This window comes from Malus domestica, chromosome 09 (assembly GCF_042453785.1).
Source record: "Malus domestica chromosome 09, GDT2T_hap1".
Taxonomy (NCBI): domain Eukaryota; kingdom Viridiplantae; phylum Streptophyta; class Magnoliopsida; order Rosales; family Rosaceae; genus Malus; species Malus domestica.
The window spans coordinates 5,725,559-5,744,725 of record NC_091669.1 but is presented as its reverse complement, the minus strand read 5'-3'; the positions used below and the strand labels follow the sequence as shown (position 1 = coordinate 5,744,725).

General features: G+C 38.3%; 4 protein-coding genes across 8 annotated transcripts; 2 read left to right on the top strand and 2 right to left on the bottom strand.

The window, feature by feature from the left end:
• The first annotated feature begins 1,881 nt into the window (after positions 1-1,881).
• LOC103442508 (14-3-3-like protein A) lies at positions 1,882-5,315 on the top strand. Of its 3 annotated transcripts, none has more exons than XM_008381308.4 (5): positions 1,882-2,010; positions 2,791-3,304; positions 3,402-3,524; positions 4,469-4,585; positions 4,987-5,315. In XM_008381308.4, the coding sequence occupies exons 2-5, from the start codon at positions 2,819-2,821 to the stop codon at positions 5,047-5,049; spliced, it is 789 nt and encodes a 262-aa protein (XP_008379530.3). In that variant the 5' UTR covers positions 1,882-2,010; positions 2,791-2,818; the 3' UTR covers positions 5,050-5,315.
• A 1,354-nt stretch (positions 5,316-6,669) lies between these two features.
• LOC103442507 (ultraviolet-B receptor UVR8) lies at positions 6,670-10,090 on the top strand. Of its 2 annotated transcripts, none has more exons than XM_008381304.4 (11): positions 6,670-6,930; positions 7,026-7,170; positions 7,433-7,543; positions 7,646-7,706; positions 7,997-8,115; positions 8,245-8,330; positions 8,524-8,725; positions 9,077-9,130; positions 9,286-9,399; positions 9,572-9,628; positions 9,786-10,090. In XM_008381304.4, the coding sequence occupies exons 1-11, from the start codon at positions 6,902-6,904 to the stop codon at positions 9,981-9,983; spliced, it is 1,176 nt and encodes a 391-aa protein (XP_008379526.2). In that variant the 5' UTR covers positions 6,670-6,901; the 3' UTR covers positions 9,984-10,090. The 2 variants fall into 2 exon arrangements, with proteins under 2 accessions (XP_008379526.2, XP_008379527.2); XM_008381305.4 differs by having other exon boundaries at positions 6,712-6,930; positions 7,997-8,106.
• Positions 10,091-10,342: 252 nt separating this feature from the next.
• Positions 10,343-11,921, bottom strand: LOC114825837 (membrane protein PM19L-like). The gene is made up of 5 exons (XM_029104858.1): positions 11,876-11,921; positions 11,686-11,760; positions 10,744-10,921; positions 10,587-10,635; positions 10,343-10,495 (listed from the first exon to the last, which is right to left on the bottom strand). Exons 1-5 carry the CDS (start codon positions 11,919-11,921, stop codon positions 10,343-10,345), a joined length of 501 nt encoding a protein of 166 aa, XP_028960691.1.
• Positions 11,922-12,427: 506 nt separating this feature from the next.
• On the bottom strand, positions 12,428-15,572 carry LOC103442506 (RHOMBOID-like protein 9, chloroplastic). 2 transcript variants are annotated; one of them, XM_070804903.1, is made up of 8 exons: positions 15,419-15,572; positions 15,224-15,324; positions 14,366-14,723; positions 14,071-14,281; positions 13,632-13,797; positions 13,098-13,268; positions 12,840-12,994; positions 12,428-12,720 (listed from the first exon to the last, which is right to left on the bottom strand). In XM_070804903.1, the coding sequence occupies exons 3-8, from the start codon at positions 14,715-14,717 to the stop codon at positions 12,477-12,479; spliced, it is 1,299 nt and encodes a 432-aa protein (XP_070661004.1). In that variant the 5' UTR covers positions 14,718-14,723; positions 15,224-15,324; positions 15,419-15,572; the 3' UTR covers positions 12,428-12,476. The 2 variants fall into 2 exon arrangements, with proteins under 2 accessions (XP_070661004.1, XP_028963750.1); XM_029107917.2 differs by having other exon boundaries at positions 15,411-15,544.
• Positions 15,573-19,167: the final 3,595 nt, after the last annotated feature.

The following is a 19,167-nucleotide window of genomic DNA, read 5'->3' as shown; positions in this document are numbered from 1 at the left end:
AAGAAAAAAAAAGAAAAAAAATTGAAAAAACTGAATCTGGGTAGATTCAGAGGAAGAAGAAGAAGAAGAAGAAGAAGAAGAAGAAGAAGAAGAAGAAAAAAAAAAAAAAAAAAAAAAGCTCCCCAGATTCAGGAAGAAGAAGGTAGAAGGGGAAGGAAGGGGGAAGGAGGAAGGAAGGAAGACGGAGAAGGAGGAAGAAAAAAAAAAAGAAAAAAAAAGAAAGTTGCAGTCGGAGGAAGAGGAGGAAGAAGAAGAAGAAGAAGAAAGAAGAAAAGAAAAGAAAAAAAAAAAAAACGTGGATGACACGTGGCGTCCAGTCCGTGCGCCACGTCACAGTTAACGAAAAACTTAACAGTTTGACTAACGGATGTATGAGACTGTCCCAAAATTTACACTTTAGGTATGACTCTGAGACGAAAAAAACTTGATGTACTAAATGTTGAAAACCACGAAACATGAGGGTAGTAAACAGTCTTTTATCCATAAATATATTATATAAATGATTAAGATAACATTATATTATTTGTTCTGTTTTAAAACATTTTTTTTTTTTGGTTTTTTGGTAAGTAAATGAAGTAATTGTGACTGACATTTCTAGATCTGGCTTGTATCCTCTTCCTATTTAGATTACTCAACTAGATCACGATGTCATTTCCAACAAAAGATTAAACGGTCATTCTCTTTTTACCCCTTAAACTATCTATCTTTTAAAACAATACTATATTATATTCTTATAATATAATATTTTCTTTTCTTTTTCTTTTTAAGACCAAACTATATTATACTCTTGCATTATATATGTATATCTTTTTCAAAAATAACGTATTACTTAATGTTTATGTATCTATTATATAGTAAATTTAACTAATTTATATGATATATATAATTTTTTTACTCAAATCCACCTAGGCGCCGCCTAGGTGCTAGGCTCTTGCCCACCGCTCAACTAGCGCCTAGCGTTTTTTAGAATCTTGATTTATAGTCGATTTTCATGTAAAACACAAGAACTGAAAAGTTGAAATTTTAATTTAATTTTCATACAAAAAACAAGAAGCTTCTACCAATCAAAACAGCGAACGAAAGCGTTTCAAAGAACCAAAAATTTGATTTAAATGAACAAAAAACGCAAAAAGTGAGAAGAGAAATGCACCTAAGAAACGCGGATCGAAACGATTAGTTCTCAGTTTTTTGAAGAAGGTTTTGGAGCCGTTGGATTAGTGTGGTCAAAAAAGCAGGTGCTGACGTTTTGGGAAGGGCTTTCTCATTAATTTCCCGTTGTTTGTGTAACTCATGTATCTTACCATACAATGTATAAAATGTAAAATATTGTACTAAGTCATTATATATAAATGATTATGGTGTGTTTAAACTTATTTTATTAATTACTATATATTTTCTACACTCACAATGTTTGCCAGCTCGCTATATAATCAACTTAAATCAGTTAAATCAGTTAAATCCATCATGCAATGCATTTCTTTCCAATTTTTTGTGATAAACTAATATATAATTGACTAAATAAGCATCCTGCAAAATTTTAATAAAAATTTCCAAGTTTTTCTTACAATTTCCGTGGTTTCTATATTATTTTTATCAATATCGATAATATCCCGATATTTCTATCGATATCTCCATGTTTTTTTATTATCGATATTTTCGATATCATCGATATTTTATACCTTGCTCACAACGCACGGCAGGCAGCAGCAATAATATCAAACGACATGTCGACAAACCAAGAGGGTGAGGACTAAGGAAGGAGCTTGCGTTGACCGTCAACGCCAGCGTGGCCACTCACCAAAAATTTAAAAAAAGCCTACGGAATCTCCGTCATCCACCACGTGTCTTCTTGCTATTCGACCTACCTCCCTACCCCTTCCTCTTGGCGACCATTTTTATGCCCCCACCCGGATTCCCATTTCCTCCAGTTTTGCTTGGAGCTTAGATCTTCTCCTTCCACGTGGACCAGAGAAGGTACGGACGCCCCCAACTTCTCAAGAACTACTTAGGGTTTGATTTTTCCTGATTTGATTTCAAATTTCGATTTTAATTTTGATTTTTTGTTGTTGATTTTCTGTTTGTGTGATTATTTGCTTGTCTAAGATCTAGGGTATAGAGTTCAGTTTTTTTATTTTATTTTTATTTTATATGTTTTTTTAAATTTTATTTGGGAAAAATAAAAAAGATATTGACTTTATGTTTTGTGGTTGGATCTGATTTGATTTAAGCTGTTTGGTAGTTGATATGACTGTTAAATCGATTAGATTTCGAGTTGTGACTTGTTTGGCTGCTGGGGAAGTGGAAGTGTTTTTCTATCATTCTATCATCAATAAAGAAGTGTTTTTTGAAAGTGGGATAGGAAATTTGGGATTTTTTTATCTGGTTTTACTAAAGTTAGAAGCTTGGAAATTACTATATGGTTAAGCTGGGAGTGAGATTTATTGGTCTAATCTGATTTTGCGGGAACTGAATTAGGATCCTGATCTGATTGTTTGCTGAGAAAATTCTTGTGGAGGTCTGAAGTTAGCATGTTTAATTGTTCTATAGGCTTTTATGGAATTAACATGGCTTTACTCATCTGTAACTAGTTCAACTGTGTATCGCGTTTGCTTCGGCAGATCTGAGTAACCATTTGATAGTTTGTTTATCTCTTGTGTGCTAGCCTTGTATGTAACTAATTTGATTTGTGCTATGATGTTGTTCTGTAAGTGTGTGTCATGATATACTTGTACATGTGTCTATGAATAGAGATCGCTGATTTCAATTGTCATTTGTTGGATTAATTCCCAGGTTTCAGATTTAGACTTACATAGCAAAGATGTCGCCAACTGATTCTTCACGCGAGGAGAATGTGTACATGGCCAAGTTGGCCGAACAGGCTGAGAGATATGAGGAGATGGTCGAGTTTATGGAGAAAGTTGCCAAGACTGTTGATGTTGAGGAGCTAACAGTGGAGGAAAGAAATCTCCTCTCTGTGGCTTATAAGAATGTGATTGGAGCAAGGAGAGCTTCGTGGAGGATCATATCTTCCATTGAGCAGAAGGAGGAGAGCAGAGGGAATGAGGATCATGTTGCGATTATCAAGGAATACAGGAGCAAGATTGAGACTGAGCTCAGCAAGATCTGTGATGGGATCTTGAACCTTCTTGAGTCGCACCTCATTCCATCTGCCTCATCTGCCGAGTCCAAGGTGTTTTACCTCAAGATGAAAGGTGATTACTACAGGTACCTTGCTGAGTTTAAGACTGGAGGTGAAAGAAAGGAAGCAGCTGAGAGCACTTTGTTGGCTTACAAGTCTGCTCAGGTTGGCTTTCAGCTTGCCATTCTGCCACTTTTAATTTGTAATTGTGCTTGTGTTTTTTGAAGTGATCCTTAAACTTGTTTTGTTTTCTTTGATGTAGGATATTGCCCTGGCTGAGCTGGCTCCAACCCACCCGATAAGGCTTGGACTTGCACTTAACTTCTCAGTCTTCTACTATGAAATCCTTAACTCACCAGATCGTGCTTGCAATCTGGCAAAACAGGTTTGTATGCAAGGCCTTATATATGCTATCATTTTGTTGTCTGTACTAATGTTCATTCTAGTCTGTGTGACTAAATTATTCAGTGGTATTTGTTGCATAAAATTAATATATTGTTGTACATATTCAATGAAATTACGTAACCTATTTTCATTGTTAATATGTTGCCCCTCTTTTTATGATTCTTTATGAATTTGTTGAGTCGCCATGTTTGGCTTTAGTGTTCCTGGAATTTACATGCTTGATGAGAAATTCTTTTCCAAAGACGATAATTTGCAAATTTCTTTGAAGGTATTAGTTGGTTTATAAATTAAGAAATACTTGGTTTATCTAGTTATGCCACATGTTGTATGAGAAATGGCGAGTCGTCCTTTAATCACTCACTTTTATAATCTCTGAATACTTCTGTCCTGAGTAATTTCTACTTCTTGGCTCAAATTTTAAAAAGCCTTTCCACTCGTAACTTTGTTTAGGTTAGATTCTTGATCATGCTTGATGGGTTAATTAATAGGTATCACTACATATACTAGAAGAAATGAACTCTCACCAATTTCAAGAACAGCAGCCATCATATTTGGTGGGATAATTTAGATAACATTGGACTTGTAGTGAATATACAATGTGGATGTGAACTTTTGAGTTTTAGCTGTTATGTAACATGTTACAAATTAGCAATTCATGCTCCAGAATTTCTATATGAGTGTTATACATTTCTTATTTAAGGGTTGTTTAACCATTCGTGTATCTTCAGGGCATGAATTTGGTATATGTGTTTTGCTTTCTAACATTTGGTTTGTTAAGTGAACTAAACACGCTTTCGTAAAATGATTATTTTCTCCCTTCTGGTCGAGTACAAGTTTCTTTGTGACTGCAGTTTTCAAATAAACTTGAGAATTGGATGTTTAGTGCATTGCTTTTAAACTCAATTTTGCTACGTCTTCCCACAGGCTTTTGATGAGGCTATTTCTGAGCTTGACACATTGGGTGAGGAATCCTACAAGGATAGCACTTTGATCATGCAGCTCCTCCGAGACAATCTGACACTCTGGACTTCTGATATCACGGTATCTCTCTCATCCTTTCTCCCTCGTGATGCATTTACATGAACGAATGTATACATTTAAAGTGTATTAGATTTATCTCTCCCCCCTCCCTCCCTACCTTGTTGAACATGTCCATGTATGGATCATTTATTAGAGTTAAGGTTGGTACTTTTTTCATTTACCCCACAAAGGGAGAAAGGAAAGGGGGTCTTGAGATCGGGATGCATCATTCTAGTGATACCGATGATGTAACCAATCATTTAAATTTGTATTCATCCAATGCTGTTTGATGATTAAGTTCCAACAACAACAACAAAAACAACAAAGCCTTTTCCGACTAAGTAGGGTCGGCTGATGATTAAGTTCCCCTCCAGTATTGTAACTGTGGTAGACTAAATGTAATTGTTCATCTGGTGTTTTAGGATGATGCTGGGGACGAAATCAAGGAAGCATCAAAGCGCGAATCCAGTGAAGCACAGCAGTAACGAGGCTTCTGGTTCGTAGAATTTGTACTATGTACCCATTTATCTTGGGACCTTTGTAATAGATGCCATGTGGGTTGTAGAAGGATTTGCCTATGAACTTGACGGTCTTGAGCGCGTCAGCGCTTAGGGTTGAAATGTTCCAGCCTAGGGTTGGAATGTTCCAACAGATCGCAAAATTGCGTTTTATAATTGGTGAGAAGAATTTGGTTCAGTGCTTTGAGTGCTGTGCTATATGATTTAGTGTTAAAAATTAGTGTTTTTCTTCACTGTTTCTTCAGATTTCCAATGGCTTGTGTTGTTTTTTTACCAGATATAACATTGTGGAGCTTGTATTCTTTATGCTTCTCTCAACCAGGTTGTGTTTCGGGTACATCCGATTCGCTCTACCGAAGCTGGTACCTTCATTGTTCGCTGCAAGTTTAACTTTGCAACATTAGAATTGATCGTTTGGGGCTTTTACAAATCAGTTTATTGCTTTGTGCATTTGTGATTTCTTGTATCTTGAGTATGTATATCTTCTGAATCGATAAGTCACTGAGTCCGCTGCTTTATCGTCGCGATTTGATTCATTTTGACGTTGAAACAATGGGTACCTCAATCGGTTTTAGCTCGTCTCCATGTTCATCTTCTTCTCTTGTTTCTTTTCCTGTTGGTATGCTGCATTTTGGACATTCACGAGTTTCAATGACCCGGATCTTCGGACTTTGTGGATTAGGAGGAAGGGGTCCGGAGAGGATCCCTTTCCAGGACCACCGTATTCTTAAAATTATTGCCACTCAGCTTATAAGAATCCATTGCATTTCAATAACTGATTTTGTGATCAATTTCCGACCAGAATCACATGAGAATTATGGGCCAAATTAAAGCAATGAAGAGTGTCAAAATTACTGAAATAAAAAAAAAAAACCAAACAAGCGAGCATATCATGTCTGACTGAATGCATCCCCACTCCCCAAAACCAATCTTTTCGGTTTTATAGTGGTGGTGTCTCCCATGATGCTCACTCGTCACTCTTTGTTCGTTTCTGTCTTTCTCCTTTCTCTATTTATTTCTTATTTTTTTGTGCAAACTTTTAAGATCCAACCGACAATTAGGGTTTAGGGTTGATGACAAAACATAACGTAGAGGAAAGAACTTGGCTGCTGAAGAATTCAGCAACCGGTCCTGCTTACAACCAATTCGGGATGGACACGTGTTCAAGTTTTTGACTAAAAAACCAAAACTTAAACACGTGTCCATCCCGGATTGATTATAAGCAGAATTTATAACAGCCAAGTTGTGTTCTAACATAGAGCCATAATTGATATTTCCCTTGTAGTTTTTCTTTAATTTCCATGAGAGCATAACTGAACTATAAAATTTACAAACAAAATAGAGAGTTGTTGTATTTTTCTTTCTATAATATTTAGAGTGCAAAATGAAAATTTTTTAGTGCTAACAATTTCCATAAAAATTAAAAAAAAAGAAAAAAAAGGCTAGAAAAACTATTGTCGCATAAACTTTTTTCTCCACTGCAAGTGGCATTTTTACAACAGTGGTGGAAAGATGTTGAGTCATTGCATGAATCCCGTCGTTGACTAATTTAACAAAATCTATCGATTGACAAAAAAAAAAAAAAACTTTTTCCTCGTCAAGTAAAACGCCGCCGTTTGCCCCACTTCCATTTCCATCGCTATCGCGTTTTTGGTATCTGGGTTGCCCTGCTCAAATTGCTTCACAACATATAAAGATACACACACGCGTATCGTAAACAAACACGATATGCTGTTCTATTGAGTATTTGATCAACACAGTCACTCCTCTCCCTGCTATCTTTTTAATAGCATCAATTCAAGCTCTGATTCAGCCTCCAATGGCATCCGATGCTGCCATTGCCACTTGGTATTTGCTCTCTCTTTCTCTCTCCCCTCTGTTATGCTATTCTAGAAAGAGAAAGTAAAGCAGGTTTCGTTCATTCTGTTTGTCTTTGTGAACAGGGGCTCTGGGGAAGACGGCCAATTGGGAATCGGGAACAACGAGGAGAAGGAATGGGTGTGCGCCGTCAGAGCCCTCGAGTCGCAGACTATCCGCTCTGTTGTCGCTGGCAGCCGAAATTCTCTCGCTATTTGCGATGACGGCAAGGTGGGTCCTCTTTCATCTTCTTCTTGTCTTTTTATCACTCTATCCACTGTTTTGATTACTACCCTTTTCACTTGTTTGTTTTGGGTTTACTGAAAGTTTGGATTTTTTTTTAAAAAAAAAAAATTTGGTTTTGGGTTTACTGAAAGTTTGGATATTTATTGAACTTGTGGTTTTGGATTTACTGAAAGTTTGGATTTTTGTTGCATATTTTGTTTCACTGGAAGTTTGATTTTTTGTGTTGTGAATTGAATTGGGTTATCAGTTGTTTACATGGGGTTGGAACCAAAGAGGAACCTTAGGGCACCCTTCCGAGACCAAAACTGAGAACATTCCAAGCCAGGTTAAAGCTCTTGCCAATGTCAAGATTGTTCAGGTAATTTCGAATTTATCATAACCGTGCTTGGCTTTGGAAGTAGTTAATTTTTTTGTTAGTATAATTTTGCTTTGATTTAATTAGGGGTTGTTTGAAATCTAGGCTGCTATTGGTGGATGGCATTGTTTGGCTGTCGATGATCAAGGTCGTGCTTACGCTTGGGGTAATTGATCAAGCATTTTTTACTGTTTAAGTTGCTGTGAATATTTATTTCATTGTTTCAAGTTCTCTTGTTTTCATTATTTAGAATGCAATAGAAGAAAGAATGTGGTCCTTTAAGCCAGTTAAGCCAAATGCCAAAAGATGGTTGCTTCTAAGTCATGTTTTAAACCATCCTCAAGTTTAGTATGTTTAACTTCCAAGTAGAGGTTTTGGTTGGTTTTCTTGAGGTGTGGTAAATAGACCCGGAAGTTGTTTCTTCTCAGTCTAAGGGTACAAAGTTGTTTGGTGCAGGTGGGAATGAGTATGGACAGTGTGGTGAAGAACCTGAGCGGAAAGATGACACTGTTAGACCTTTGAGAAGGGATATAGTGAATCCTCAACGCTGTGCACCAACACTTAAGGTCCGCCAGGTGAGTACCCATGCCTGTGTCTAGAGAACTGCATGATAGGAATTTTTGGATGTAGGATGCTTTTGTTTCTCAAGAGACATCTCTTTCTATAAAACGGTATTTGACATGTTCTAATTTTTCACATCCCAGGTAGCTGCTGGGGGTACTCACTCTGTGGTACTTACACGTGATGGGCAAGTATGGACATGGGGTCAGCCATGGCCTCCGGGAGACATGTATGTTGCCCTTGGACTTGAATCTGTCAACTTGTTTTCAAGCATCTTTCTTAGATTGCCGCCCACCTTCTGGGTCATACTATATCAAATGCTCTTTATACTATAACAGCTACGTGCATGGATGTACTTGTGAACTCATCGCTCACTGTCGTTTATCATACAATCATTCCTGGACTTTGCTTCTAATTTTCAGAAAACAAATTTCAACACCTGTGCGTGTACAAGGTCTTGATGCAGTGAGGCTCATTGCAGTTGGGGCATTTCATAATTTGGCTCTGCAGGAGGATGGTACTTTATGGGCTTGGGGTAATAACGAATATGGACAACTTGGAACAGGGGATACTCAGCCGAGATCGCAGCCTATTCCTGTCCAGGGGCTATCTGGTCTTAATTTGGTTTGTATCACATTTCCGTGTAGTATCTTTTTGTTTAATTTCTCGTAGTTGCTTATGCCTAGCCTCATGTATGATTATCTCAATTTTTTCTGAATGTGTGCCTTCGCGTTATCCACTATACACTGAAGTGCGTTGTTTCCTGACCTAGTTGTATTTTGTCATGATTGTGTTGTCATGTGAAGAATTTTTGGAATAACCATATTGTCCCCATATAAAGATTTCTTGTGTCTGCAGATTTCCTGGATCACTTCATAGTTGAACGTCTGCAACTAGATGATACGCCATACGTTTATAATGTGTTTGCCATATGTTTATAATGTGTGTTTTTTTTTAACCTTTTTGCTTGTATAGGTGGATATTGCTGCTGGAGGATGGCATTCTACTGCACTAACAGAAGATGGAGAGGTGATTTCTCTCCCTTCCTCCCTTCTAACATACACCAATGACCGTTTGAGATCAACCTGCTATAGTTCAAATATTTCGGTATTGCTACCGTTGTAACATCTGCATTTGAGTCAGTGGGATATCCTTACTTCTCTCCCTTTTTCATTTGACTGCAGGTGTATGGTTGGGGACGAGGAGAACATGGAAGGCTTGGGTTTGGTGACAATGATAAAAGTAGTAAAATGGTGCCGCAAAGGGTTCATCTTTTAGCTGGGGAGGATATTGTTCAGGTACTATCTGTAGTTCATTCCTCGCCACTCCTCTGAATAACTCGGACTACAATGTGTTTTATCGTTGATTTGATCGATTTCTATCATCGATTGCTCCAAAAATCCTGCAGGCTCGTAATAATCTCGTTTCCTTCCAACAGTTTGAGATGGATTGTGTTTATTTTTCATGTAGGTGTCTTGTGGAGGCACTCACTCTGTTGCATTAACTCGTGACGGGCGAATCTATTCGGTAAGAAATTTTCACCAATACGAGTTAAAAAGATAATTTGCTTACGTTAATTTCTCATTACCTTGCTTTAGTTCTTGCAATATCTTGAGTTTCCTTCCACATCACATCTGGTTCCACCATTTTTGTTTGAACCAACAACTTGCTTTTGTATCGGCAGTTTGGCCGAGGCGACCACGGACGCCTTGGATATGGAAGGAAGGTGACGACTGGTCAGCCGATGGAAGTTCCCATTGGCATCCCTCCCAGAAATGGCACTGCAGACAATGGACACTGGATTGCCAAACTCGTCGCTTCTGGAGGACGCCATACGTTGGCAATCGTAGAATGGAAAGCCGATGATGAACCAGAATCATAGGAATCATGTCCGAAAATTATCCGGTAGCTCGAATAATCGATGTTGGTTATGTATAACTGTGTTATCTAAGTTCAAATAGTAACATAACTTAATATTTTCGTTCTGCATATTTTTTGCTTCCGGGTTTTTGAATTCGGTAAAGAACTGTTTTGCGTATGGGTTTTTGAGATCGGTATACACCGAAACTCATACAAACATATGCCCCTTCGAACCCTTCTAGCTTGTGTCAGGTTAGGGTACGTCCAGAGTTCCATTCCCACCAAACTAACTGGAAAAAAAAATTGATACAAACGCAGAGCGCGGCTAATGAAACGGAGACATTGTGCTGTTTAATTTACAGCTACTGATTTGAACGGAAGTCAGATCACAGCCGTTGCGCCGGTGCTCCGGGGGTCATGACCGGTGCCAATTCCACCATGTCTATGTCTGCTCCTAAACATCCCAGCATGCAGAAGCAACAGGTAAAGCAATTGACTTAGTAGTGATACTGCAATCATAGCTTCCAGTGTGTGCTGAAAAACACCAATTAATTTACATAATCTAGTTTTAATTTGTTTAATTGTGCCTCGGCAAACAGCAATATTTGCTTAAAAATTCTCTTACCAAGCGTTTTCCTCTGTGCCCTCCTAATATGATCTCTTTACACACAAAACTGCATCAGACACATCCAACCAAAACTGATTAATTTCTTGACTTTTGTTATGAAAATGTAAGCACTTTTTCATGTTGATTTTGGGGCGGAGATGGGAGAGAAAACTACCCGAAAGCGAAGGCGATAATCGTCAGGGCGACGATAGCTGAAGAAGCTGCATCGGCTAAACTATCAGTTCGCCATATCCGGAGATGTATCAGACCGTAAAGCACAGAAGCAGCACCAACCACACCGGCTATCAATGCAAAGATCAACAAGAAGCTAGTCGATGTATTGCCTCCCAAATCTGTACAAAAGTATCAGAGCTCAAAACCCTATTTCAGCCATAGTATTCTAAACTACTCTAATCTATGCACAAGGTAATCGTACTCGGTACACATAAGTGATACTTTTCTGATCAACTTTCCTAATCCACGTCCAGTACCAGAGGGTATATACTAGAGGGATACTACACTGACAATAGAACATGCAATCTAATTAACTAACTTAACCCAACTCGAGTACTAGAGGATACTAAATGGACAATAAAATAAACAATCTAATCAATTGTGCGTTACTAAACAGACAATAAAACAAGGCACTATACCGTGATTTACATACGATGTTTAGTCTCTCCCACTACTATTTTGCAGAGTTGGTTCTATTTGTGCATATTTTCTATTGAAATTCTAGTGGGCGTAAAATAAGCAATGAAAACGAAAAAAGGAGTGATTGAGAGAGAGAGAGTGCTTACGGGGGTGATTTTGCTCTCCGTTGATGTATTTATCAAGGGACAAACAAGCAAGTCCAAGCATGATCAGATGGACCACCAAGTTGACTACCAGAAGAGGAGCCATTAAACCTCTACCAATCCTTCCGACCGCCATTGATATCAAAGCTTCAAAAGCTCAAGCTGCAACACTTCAATCTTTTAGTTCTCAAACTATACACACTTTTAAACTCCAATCTCAAAAGTACACACCCTGAGACCTGAGTGACACAGAGAGGTTCAAAGCTGATGGATGAAAAGGACAGAAAGCTCTTTGTGTTACGTGGTTTGTTGTAAGTAACCCAACTGTAAACGTTCAGCAAGCAATGGCATGGTTCCTTTAACGTGGAGATACACCATGCATGAAGAATTCTGGTCTGAAAAAACAAACATACGAAATTATAGTTTGGATTTGGGAGCTATATTTGTTAGAACAAAAAGTCACTTGGTTCACATGCAAGCTGACGGGAGTTCGTTTAATTAATTAATTACCTTGTTGGCCAATGACGTTGTTCAAAGGGACGCTAGGTTCAGTCATCATGAGATATGTGTGCATGTGCAGTTAAAGTTATCCACGTACATAAACGACTGATTGTAGCATAATTTTATCTCATTAGACTCTCAAAAGAAAAACTTAGCAGTGTTTGAGGCACACGTGCTATGGCCCAGCTCAAAACTAGCCCACGTTAGAGGATCCCGAGGAGTTGCCTCGGAGGGGATCCAATTCCCCAGAAAATGAGGGAGGTAGTCCAAGGGCACACGTGTTATAGCCCTCCCATCCTAACCTACCCCTCACACAAGGTCACTGCCAACCCCAAAGTTCAAGGCTGGCTTCGTTTTGGCCTCTCAAAAAAGTACGAGACCCTCTATATTTTGTCTAAACCGGCCTCAAGCTTGTTCCACCTGTCCTAGTCACGTGGCCCTAATTCTCTCTACTCTTGAGTCTCAAGTCTCACAAACTGTTACAAACCGATTGCATGTAAAAATTGATACACTGTCAAAATTGAAGGTTTACCCTCTTGCGTGCTACACAAGAAACACATATAAGCTAATGTGTTGTATAAATTGATGGTTTCGCATCCTTTTAGAAGTTTTACAGGGAAGAATCTGATGCTATGACATTCAGGGGAGGTTCCACAAACAAAAGTAGAGAGCTTAATACAAGAACAAATAGGGCAAAGAAAAACAGTGATTTGCAAGGATCTGCATAGCGTCTAACAAGTGCGATTCCTTCCTCTTGGCCACTTGCTGAAGAAGATGATGCATCATCCAGTTGAAGAGTTGGGCATGTCAAAAACCCATATGCCACTCCTGCAAATGCTGCTCCAAAATGTGTCCTGCAACAACATAATATGATATAAGGTCACTCTGGGACCATCTCGTAACGTTTTCTGATATGAAAATAAAAAAAACGAATAAGTATCTTCAAAATTTGAAAATGCGTCTGGTAGCTTACCAATCATCAATAGGACAGAAAATGCTCAAAGTGAAGCTAAGAAGCGTGGTTATGACAGCCTTTTGGAACATATTCTCCGAAATATCCTTGGAAATTATGTCCTTGTTTTGGACCTGATAAGCGAGCCAAGCTCCGATCATGGCGAATATTGGTCCCTGCAATCACATTACGAACTTAAAGCACATCGGGAAGAAAAGAGAAAAAGGGTAACTAGATTCGTAGAAAATGAAGTGGAATTTGAGGAGCTGAGCTGCTTACCGTTCCACCAACAGTGGGCTCTGGTGTATGAAGAAAGCTAATCAAGTTGCCGGAGACTCCTCCGAGTATGTAAATCAAGAAAAATGTGAATGATCCATAGCCTCTGCACACTTTAGGCCCAAATACAACAAGTCCCCAGCAACCAACAGCTATGTGGAAAAGCCCCGAGTGCTGCATAATTTACATGAGCCACGTGATAATCGTTGATCAGGAAGAAGAATATGCAAATGCTCTTCAAGAATGTATTGCTTTAGGAGTTCCTACTATTTTCTTAATCGATACAAATTGTGAGGCGGATCTTGCAGATATTTCATAAACCAGAAAGCATATATGTGCTGCATTATACTAAGAACCAACAAACTGGACGTTTCATAAATGTTAAGGCCAGATAAATCTCTCGTAATGTGCAAAGCCCTATAATTATTTGATATGTTCACATTCAAATCCAGTGGTTAACTAGCTAATGCAAATTATCACAGATAATGTTGAAATGGAAACAGAATCGAAACACGAACCGAATCGTCAGTCTTGTACCAGAAACATGGGTGTGACTAGCCTCCACCATTCTCCAACCAGGATCAAATCATTTATCTTTGCTCCATATAGCAATGGAAGAGAGAATAGCCCTAAGTCAGTGTTCCTAACAGGACTCGCAATCTCGAACAGAAAAACTGCAATGTTTACAGAACCTAATATGCTTCTGCATCCAACATAAAGAACAAAGAAGCAAAATGTAATTATTCCTGAGGAGCTCCCAGATTTAACTTGGATTTTCGGTTCCCAATATTATATGAATAAATATACCGGTCACAAAATTTTAATCGAAAATAAAACTGGCAGAACATAAAACTGCGGTTTATATACAAACTTATGAGTCTATTTAGCTCCCCATTTCTATTTCTGATTAAAAGTTTATTACCGGTTCGATTGGTGCATATTTCTGAGTACTAATTTAGATAGGGCAGGGTCTTACATCAAGTAGAGATCAGAGATTTCATTATACTCGAGCGAGTCTGTAGAATTCTTTGGACCAAGATCATCCCTTTTACGTATAGGATTTCTATATGCCTTCAGTACCCTCTCATCACCTTTTCCGGAATCCCGATTGATAGCTGATGGTTTTGCAATTGGAATGTCTTCAGTAGCAAGATCAACAGAACTAGATGTTTTCGTCGAGTCTCCATCTGAGTTAATATAAAATATAAGAATTAAAATGTCATTTCTAAAAGTAACACACACAATCGACTCAGCTGGGAAGATAATTTTACCTTTATTTCTTAGTTTTCCAAGATAATCATCAAGAGACTCCAAACCCTCCTTTAATCTCAGCTGACCATTATTTTTACTGAGTGGTTGCTCCCTTGTCGTGTTTGAATCATCCAGAGGCACATTTGTGACGTTTTGGAGCTTCCCAAAGTAAGAATCCAAGGATCTCAAATGGTTCCCAGAATCTGATGCGGCATACCAAACCATCCCAAGATTCTTATGTCTTCTTGCATTATTTTCGGAAGTTGGAATACAATCACATCGAAACCCTCTGTCCCTCTGTCCGATTACATAGTGATTTGATTCAGCACAGCCTCTATATGGTATTTTGTAGCATATTGGAACTATAGCCATGTGTTCCTGAAAAAGGGTATCATGCATGAACTAACTCCAATATATACAACAATAGTGATAACCAGTGGTTTATCTCCGCTCTCTATCTCACTCGTCATGTGAAATCACAGCCGTTACATGTAAGAATCCCTTGAAGAAAAATTATGAGGAAGTACTAGTACTAGAGAGCAAATATTTTACAAGTACAACATTAAAGCATGTGACCTTTTCTTGTTAGTTTCAGTTATTTTCTCAGCAACCAAACGGAGACACAAAAGGCCAACTTTATACCAGACAAAACACAAAAGCTTAAGATTGTTTGACTGGTTAATTATGAAAGAATTTCAATTTACAACCAACGCAAATTCTCCACATCTAGAAACCATAATTCTCTTGAGATACAATACAAAGCAGGAGACTTTTTCTCGGGAGTTTCATTTATTTTCTCAGCAACCAAACAGAAGTTACTCAAAATACCAACTTTCCTGAACAAAACAGAAAAATCTCGAAGGGCTAGGTTTACATACCTCCAAGTCCAACTCCCAAATATTTCCCAGATTATTTTACTTCAATGCAGAGGTTCCTTGAGTGGGACAAAGTCAGAGATTGTTTGTACTTGTGCTTGGTTCTGCCATTAATGGAAAGACATAATTAAGTACAAATAACACATGAAAAGCCCACGATTGAAAGGAACAGTAAGAAAGTGTCACTGACAGTCTTACGTGGAATGAATGAAATCCAGAGTGGATTCTCCTTATCGCTATTGGTCCATTAGGTTTCTGCCACGAAGGACTCACCGGCGATATGGTTTGCGTGGATGAACTCTATCTGACTACCTTCAGCAGCTAATCAGAAACTAATGGTCAACTACAAGAAAACACAAGAAAATTAGAGGCCTTTAGTCGAAAACCCCACTTTTGTTTATCTATTATGTATAAAGCCAGCATGCCAATTTGGTGTCACCCTCTTCGACAAAAATAATTGGACCAAACTGCTCCACAGACCAAAAAATTCAAAACTTGTTTAAAATAATATAGCAAATCATGCAAGGATAATTTAGTAATTTGGTTATTATAAAATATAAATATAAATGGAGAGAGATAAAAAAATAAAAAATGAAAGAGAAGAGAGAAAAGAATAAAAAAATGACAAAGTTGATGGTGCCCACGTGAGAGCAAGTCCAGCCTTGCTCTTTGCTCGGGGGACAAGCACCAGGAAAGGGCCCGAGGGCCGGTTGGTTCTTCTCCAGCCATGGAGAGCCCGAGTGAGGGTGGGAGCCTGAGGACCGGGGGGTGGGCAATCGACAGGCTTGTGGCTGAAGGCCCGTGACGTCAGGCCTGGGTCCGGGCTTTTTTTTTATATTTTTTTTGTGTCAGGCGCGTGCCCCTCACTCGCAAGTGGGGGCGCGACGCCCGACAGGAATTCAGGGCACGGGCCTAGCCACCCAATTACCGTTGGGAAGCCACGTGGCTTCCCACGGTCTGTTCGATCCTAACGGCTCTTTAATACAAACCGTCCGATTTGCAACGGTCATAAAAAAAAGCTAATTTTATATCAACCGTTCGATCTGAGATCAACGGTTGATATTAATCTGCTTTATAAATTTAAAAAAAAAAAGAAAAAATAGTTTTAAAATTAAGAAAAGTTACCGTTGTGACACGTGGCACAATCTGGAGTGTTGGAATTCAAATTTTTTAAAATCCAACGGCAGAGATTAATTATTTGAATAAAAATTTAAAAAAAATTGTAAAAAATCCGAAAAAATTGTAAAAAATCTGAAAAAAAATTGTTTTTACTTTTCTATAAATACCACTTCTTCTCCATCTACCTTACACCACAATTTCATATTTTCTCAACTACTTTCAATCAAATTCCTATCTTTCTCTCAAAGTTTCAATCCAATTTTTTTTCCACAAAATGACTACTGATGCAGGTACGAATTGATCGCTTCTTAAAGATGTTGCGTTGTGCACTAGTTGGGTTGAAGTTACTCATAATTCCCTTACAGGTAATGAGATGCAGTTGCGAGAAATGTGGAGTTTAATTCATACCAAATTTCTTAAGCAAATGAGTGGGAAAAGAACCAAAGAATTGATGTCCAGTCGTTGGAAAATACTTAGCCATTCCTTTAGTACGTGGAGAGATGCCTTGACACAAGCTAGTAGTAATGTTCGAAGTGGGGCAAATTATGCGGATGAGGTAAGAATATATTATAATTATTTGTTTGTATTATTATTTTGTTACCTAATTTGATTATAATTATTTGTTTGTTTTATTTATTTGTTACCTAACTTCATTATTATTATTTGTTTGCATTATTTATTTGTGACCTAATTTCATTATTATTATTTGTTTGTATTATTTATTTGTTACCTAATAATTTCATTATTATTATTTGTTTGTATTATTTATTTGTTACCTAATAATTTCATTATTATTCATTTGTAGCTACTTTAAGCACAAGCATGGTATGCTAAATCAAATCAAGAAACAAATCATTCCACCGATGGGAATGTTGGAATATTGTTAAAGATTGTCCTAAATTCAAAGTTGTGCCTGTTGGTCCAGAAGTATGCATGAACAGCACCCCTCTACACAGCACCTTTGTACACAGCACCCCTCCACACTCTACACCCGATCATGGCTCCCATGTTGATGAAGAAGATGGACAAGAAGTGCCTGAAACGCTCATTCCTGAACAAGCGTCGGGGTCGACCTGTTATCCAATTAGGCCTCAAGGTAAGAAGGCTTCAAAGAGGAAATTGAGTGCTTCCAAGAATGATTATGGAAAGTACATGCAAGAACTTGCTCGTCAAGGTGAATTGACGTTGGCACGGGAATTGGCGAAATATGAGGCTGAAAAGGCTAGAGATGAGGCAAAAGCTGCAGCTATTCAACAAGCATTTCAAGCTGAACAGAGGGAAATATAGCTACTTAGGCAAGAAAGGGAGTTGCTTAGAGAAGAAAGAATTGCACAACGAGATCGTGACATTATGAACATGCGTTTAGAAGGGATGTCTCCAAATTCTAAATATTTTTGGCAGTCGGAGAAAGCGGATGTGGTGCAAAGGAGGCGTGCAAGAGAAGCGAGATCAAGACAAGATGGTCCTAGCACAACAAGACAAGATGATCCTAGCACCACAAATTGGTTAAGTGATGATGAATATGGTACTTTTTGTAATCGGAGCCCATAGTTTTCCAATCACTTTGGATTGTAATTTATTATTTATGTTGTTTCCAATTTATTGAAGTTAGTACTTTATTTAAAGTGAGAGTACATTTATTTAATTTCGTAATATATTTATCCTAATAATAGAATCTTTATTCATCAAATTGTTCACGTATAATGAAATAAAATTACATAAACATACCAAATAATAAAAAACTCACTACAAAAAACACACCAAATAAAATTACATAAACATACCAAATAATTCACACCAAATAAAATTACATAACATACCAAATAATAAAAAACTCACTACAAAAAACACACCAAATAAAATTACATAAACACACCAAATACAAACAAACATACTAAATAAACTTAAGTATCTTTAGTTTGTTTCAATGTCCACTGGTGCTCTATCAAGTCAATTTGCCGATCATTGTGCATAGATGACCTTTGAAGTGCAGTATATCGTTGAATGACCCTTTCATTGTAACGTCCATCCCTTTCTAATGGCTCGTGTTGCACGGGTTCTTCGGTGGCATCATGCGCACAATATATTTGTGTTCTTGAATTGTTCATCGTGTCTGGCTCTAGCTCATATTCATCAACCGCATCATAATCGAACTTATCTTCCACAATCATGTTGTGAAGAATGACGCACGTCATCATGATGGATCGAAGTGACTCTACATCGAACATTCTGGCAGCACCCCTGATGATGGCCCAACGAGCTTGAAGGATACCAAAACAACGCTCCACATCCTTATTGCACCCCTCTTGACAGCTTGCAAAGTGTTTTTCCTTTACACCTCGCGGACGTGGCACTGTTTTGACAAATGTTTCCCACCGTGGGTAAATGCCATCGGCTAGGTAGTATGGTCTGTCGTACCTACGTCCGTTGACGACGTACGTGAGTTTTGGTGCCTTTCCTTGCAGGACGTTGTTGAACACTGGGGATTGGGCAAGGATGTTGAGATCATTTTGAGCCCCCGGAACCCCGAAAAAGGCGTGCCATATCCATGTATCAAAAGATGCCATTGGCTCCAAAATGATAGATTTTGCTCATTTTATGTCCCCATATGCGCCTTGCCATGCACTTGGACATGTTTTCCACGTCCAGTGCATATAATCGATACTTCTTATCATCCCAGGAAAACCTCGCATCTCGCCATTCTTCAAAAGCCTTTGCAAGTCCATGTGAGTAGGTCTTCGGAGGTACTATGCGGTGTACAAAGATTCGACTGCTCTGCAAAACTTCATCAGGGCCTCAAGAATGGTTGATTTCCCCATCCTCGTTAT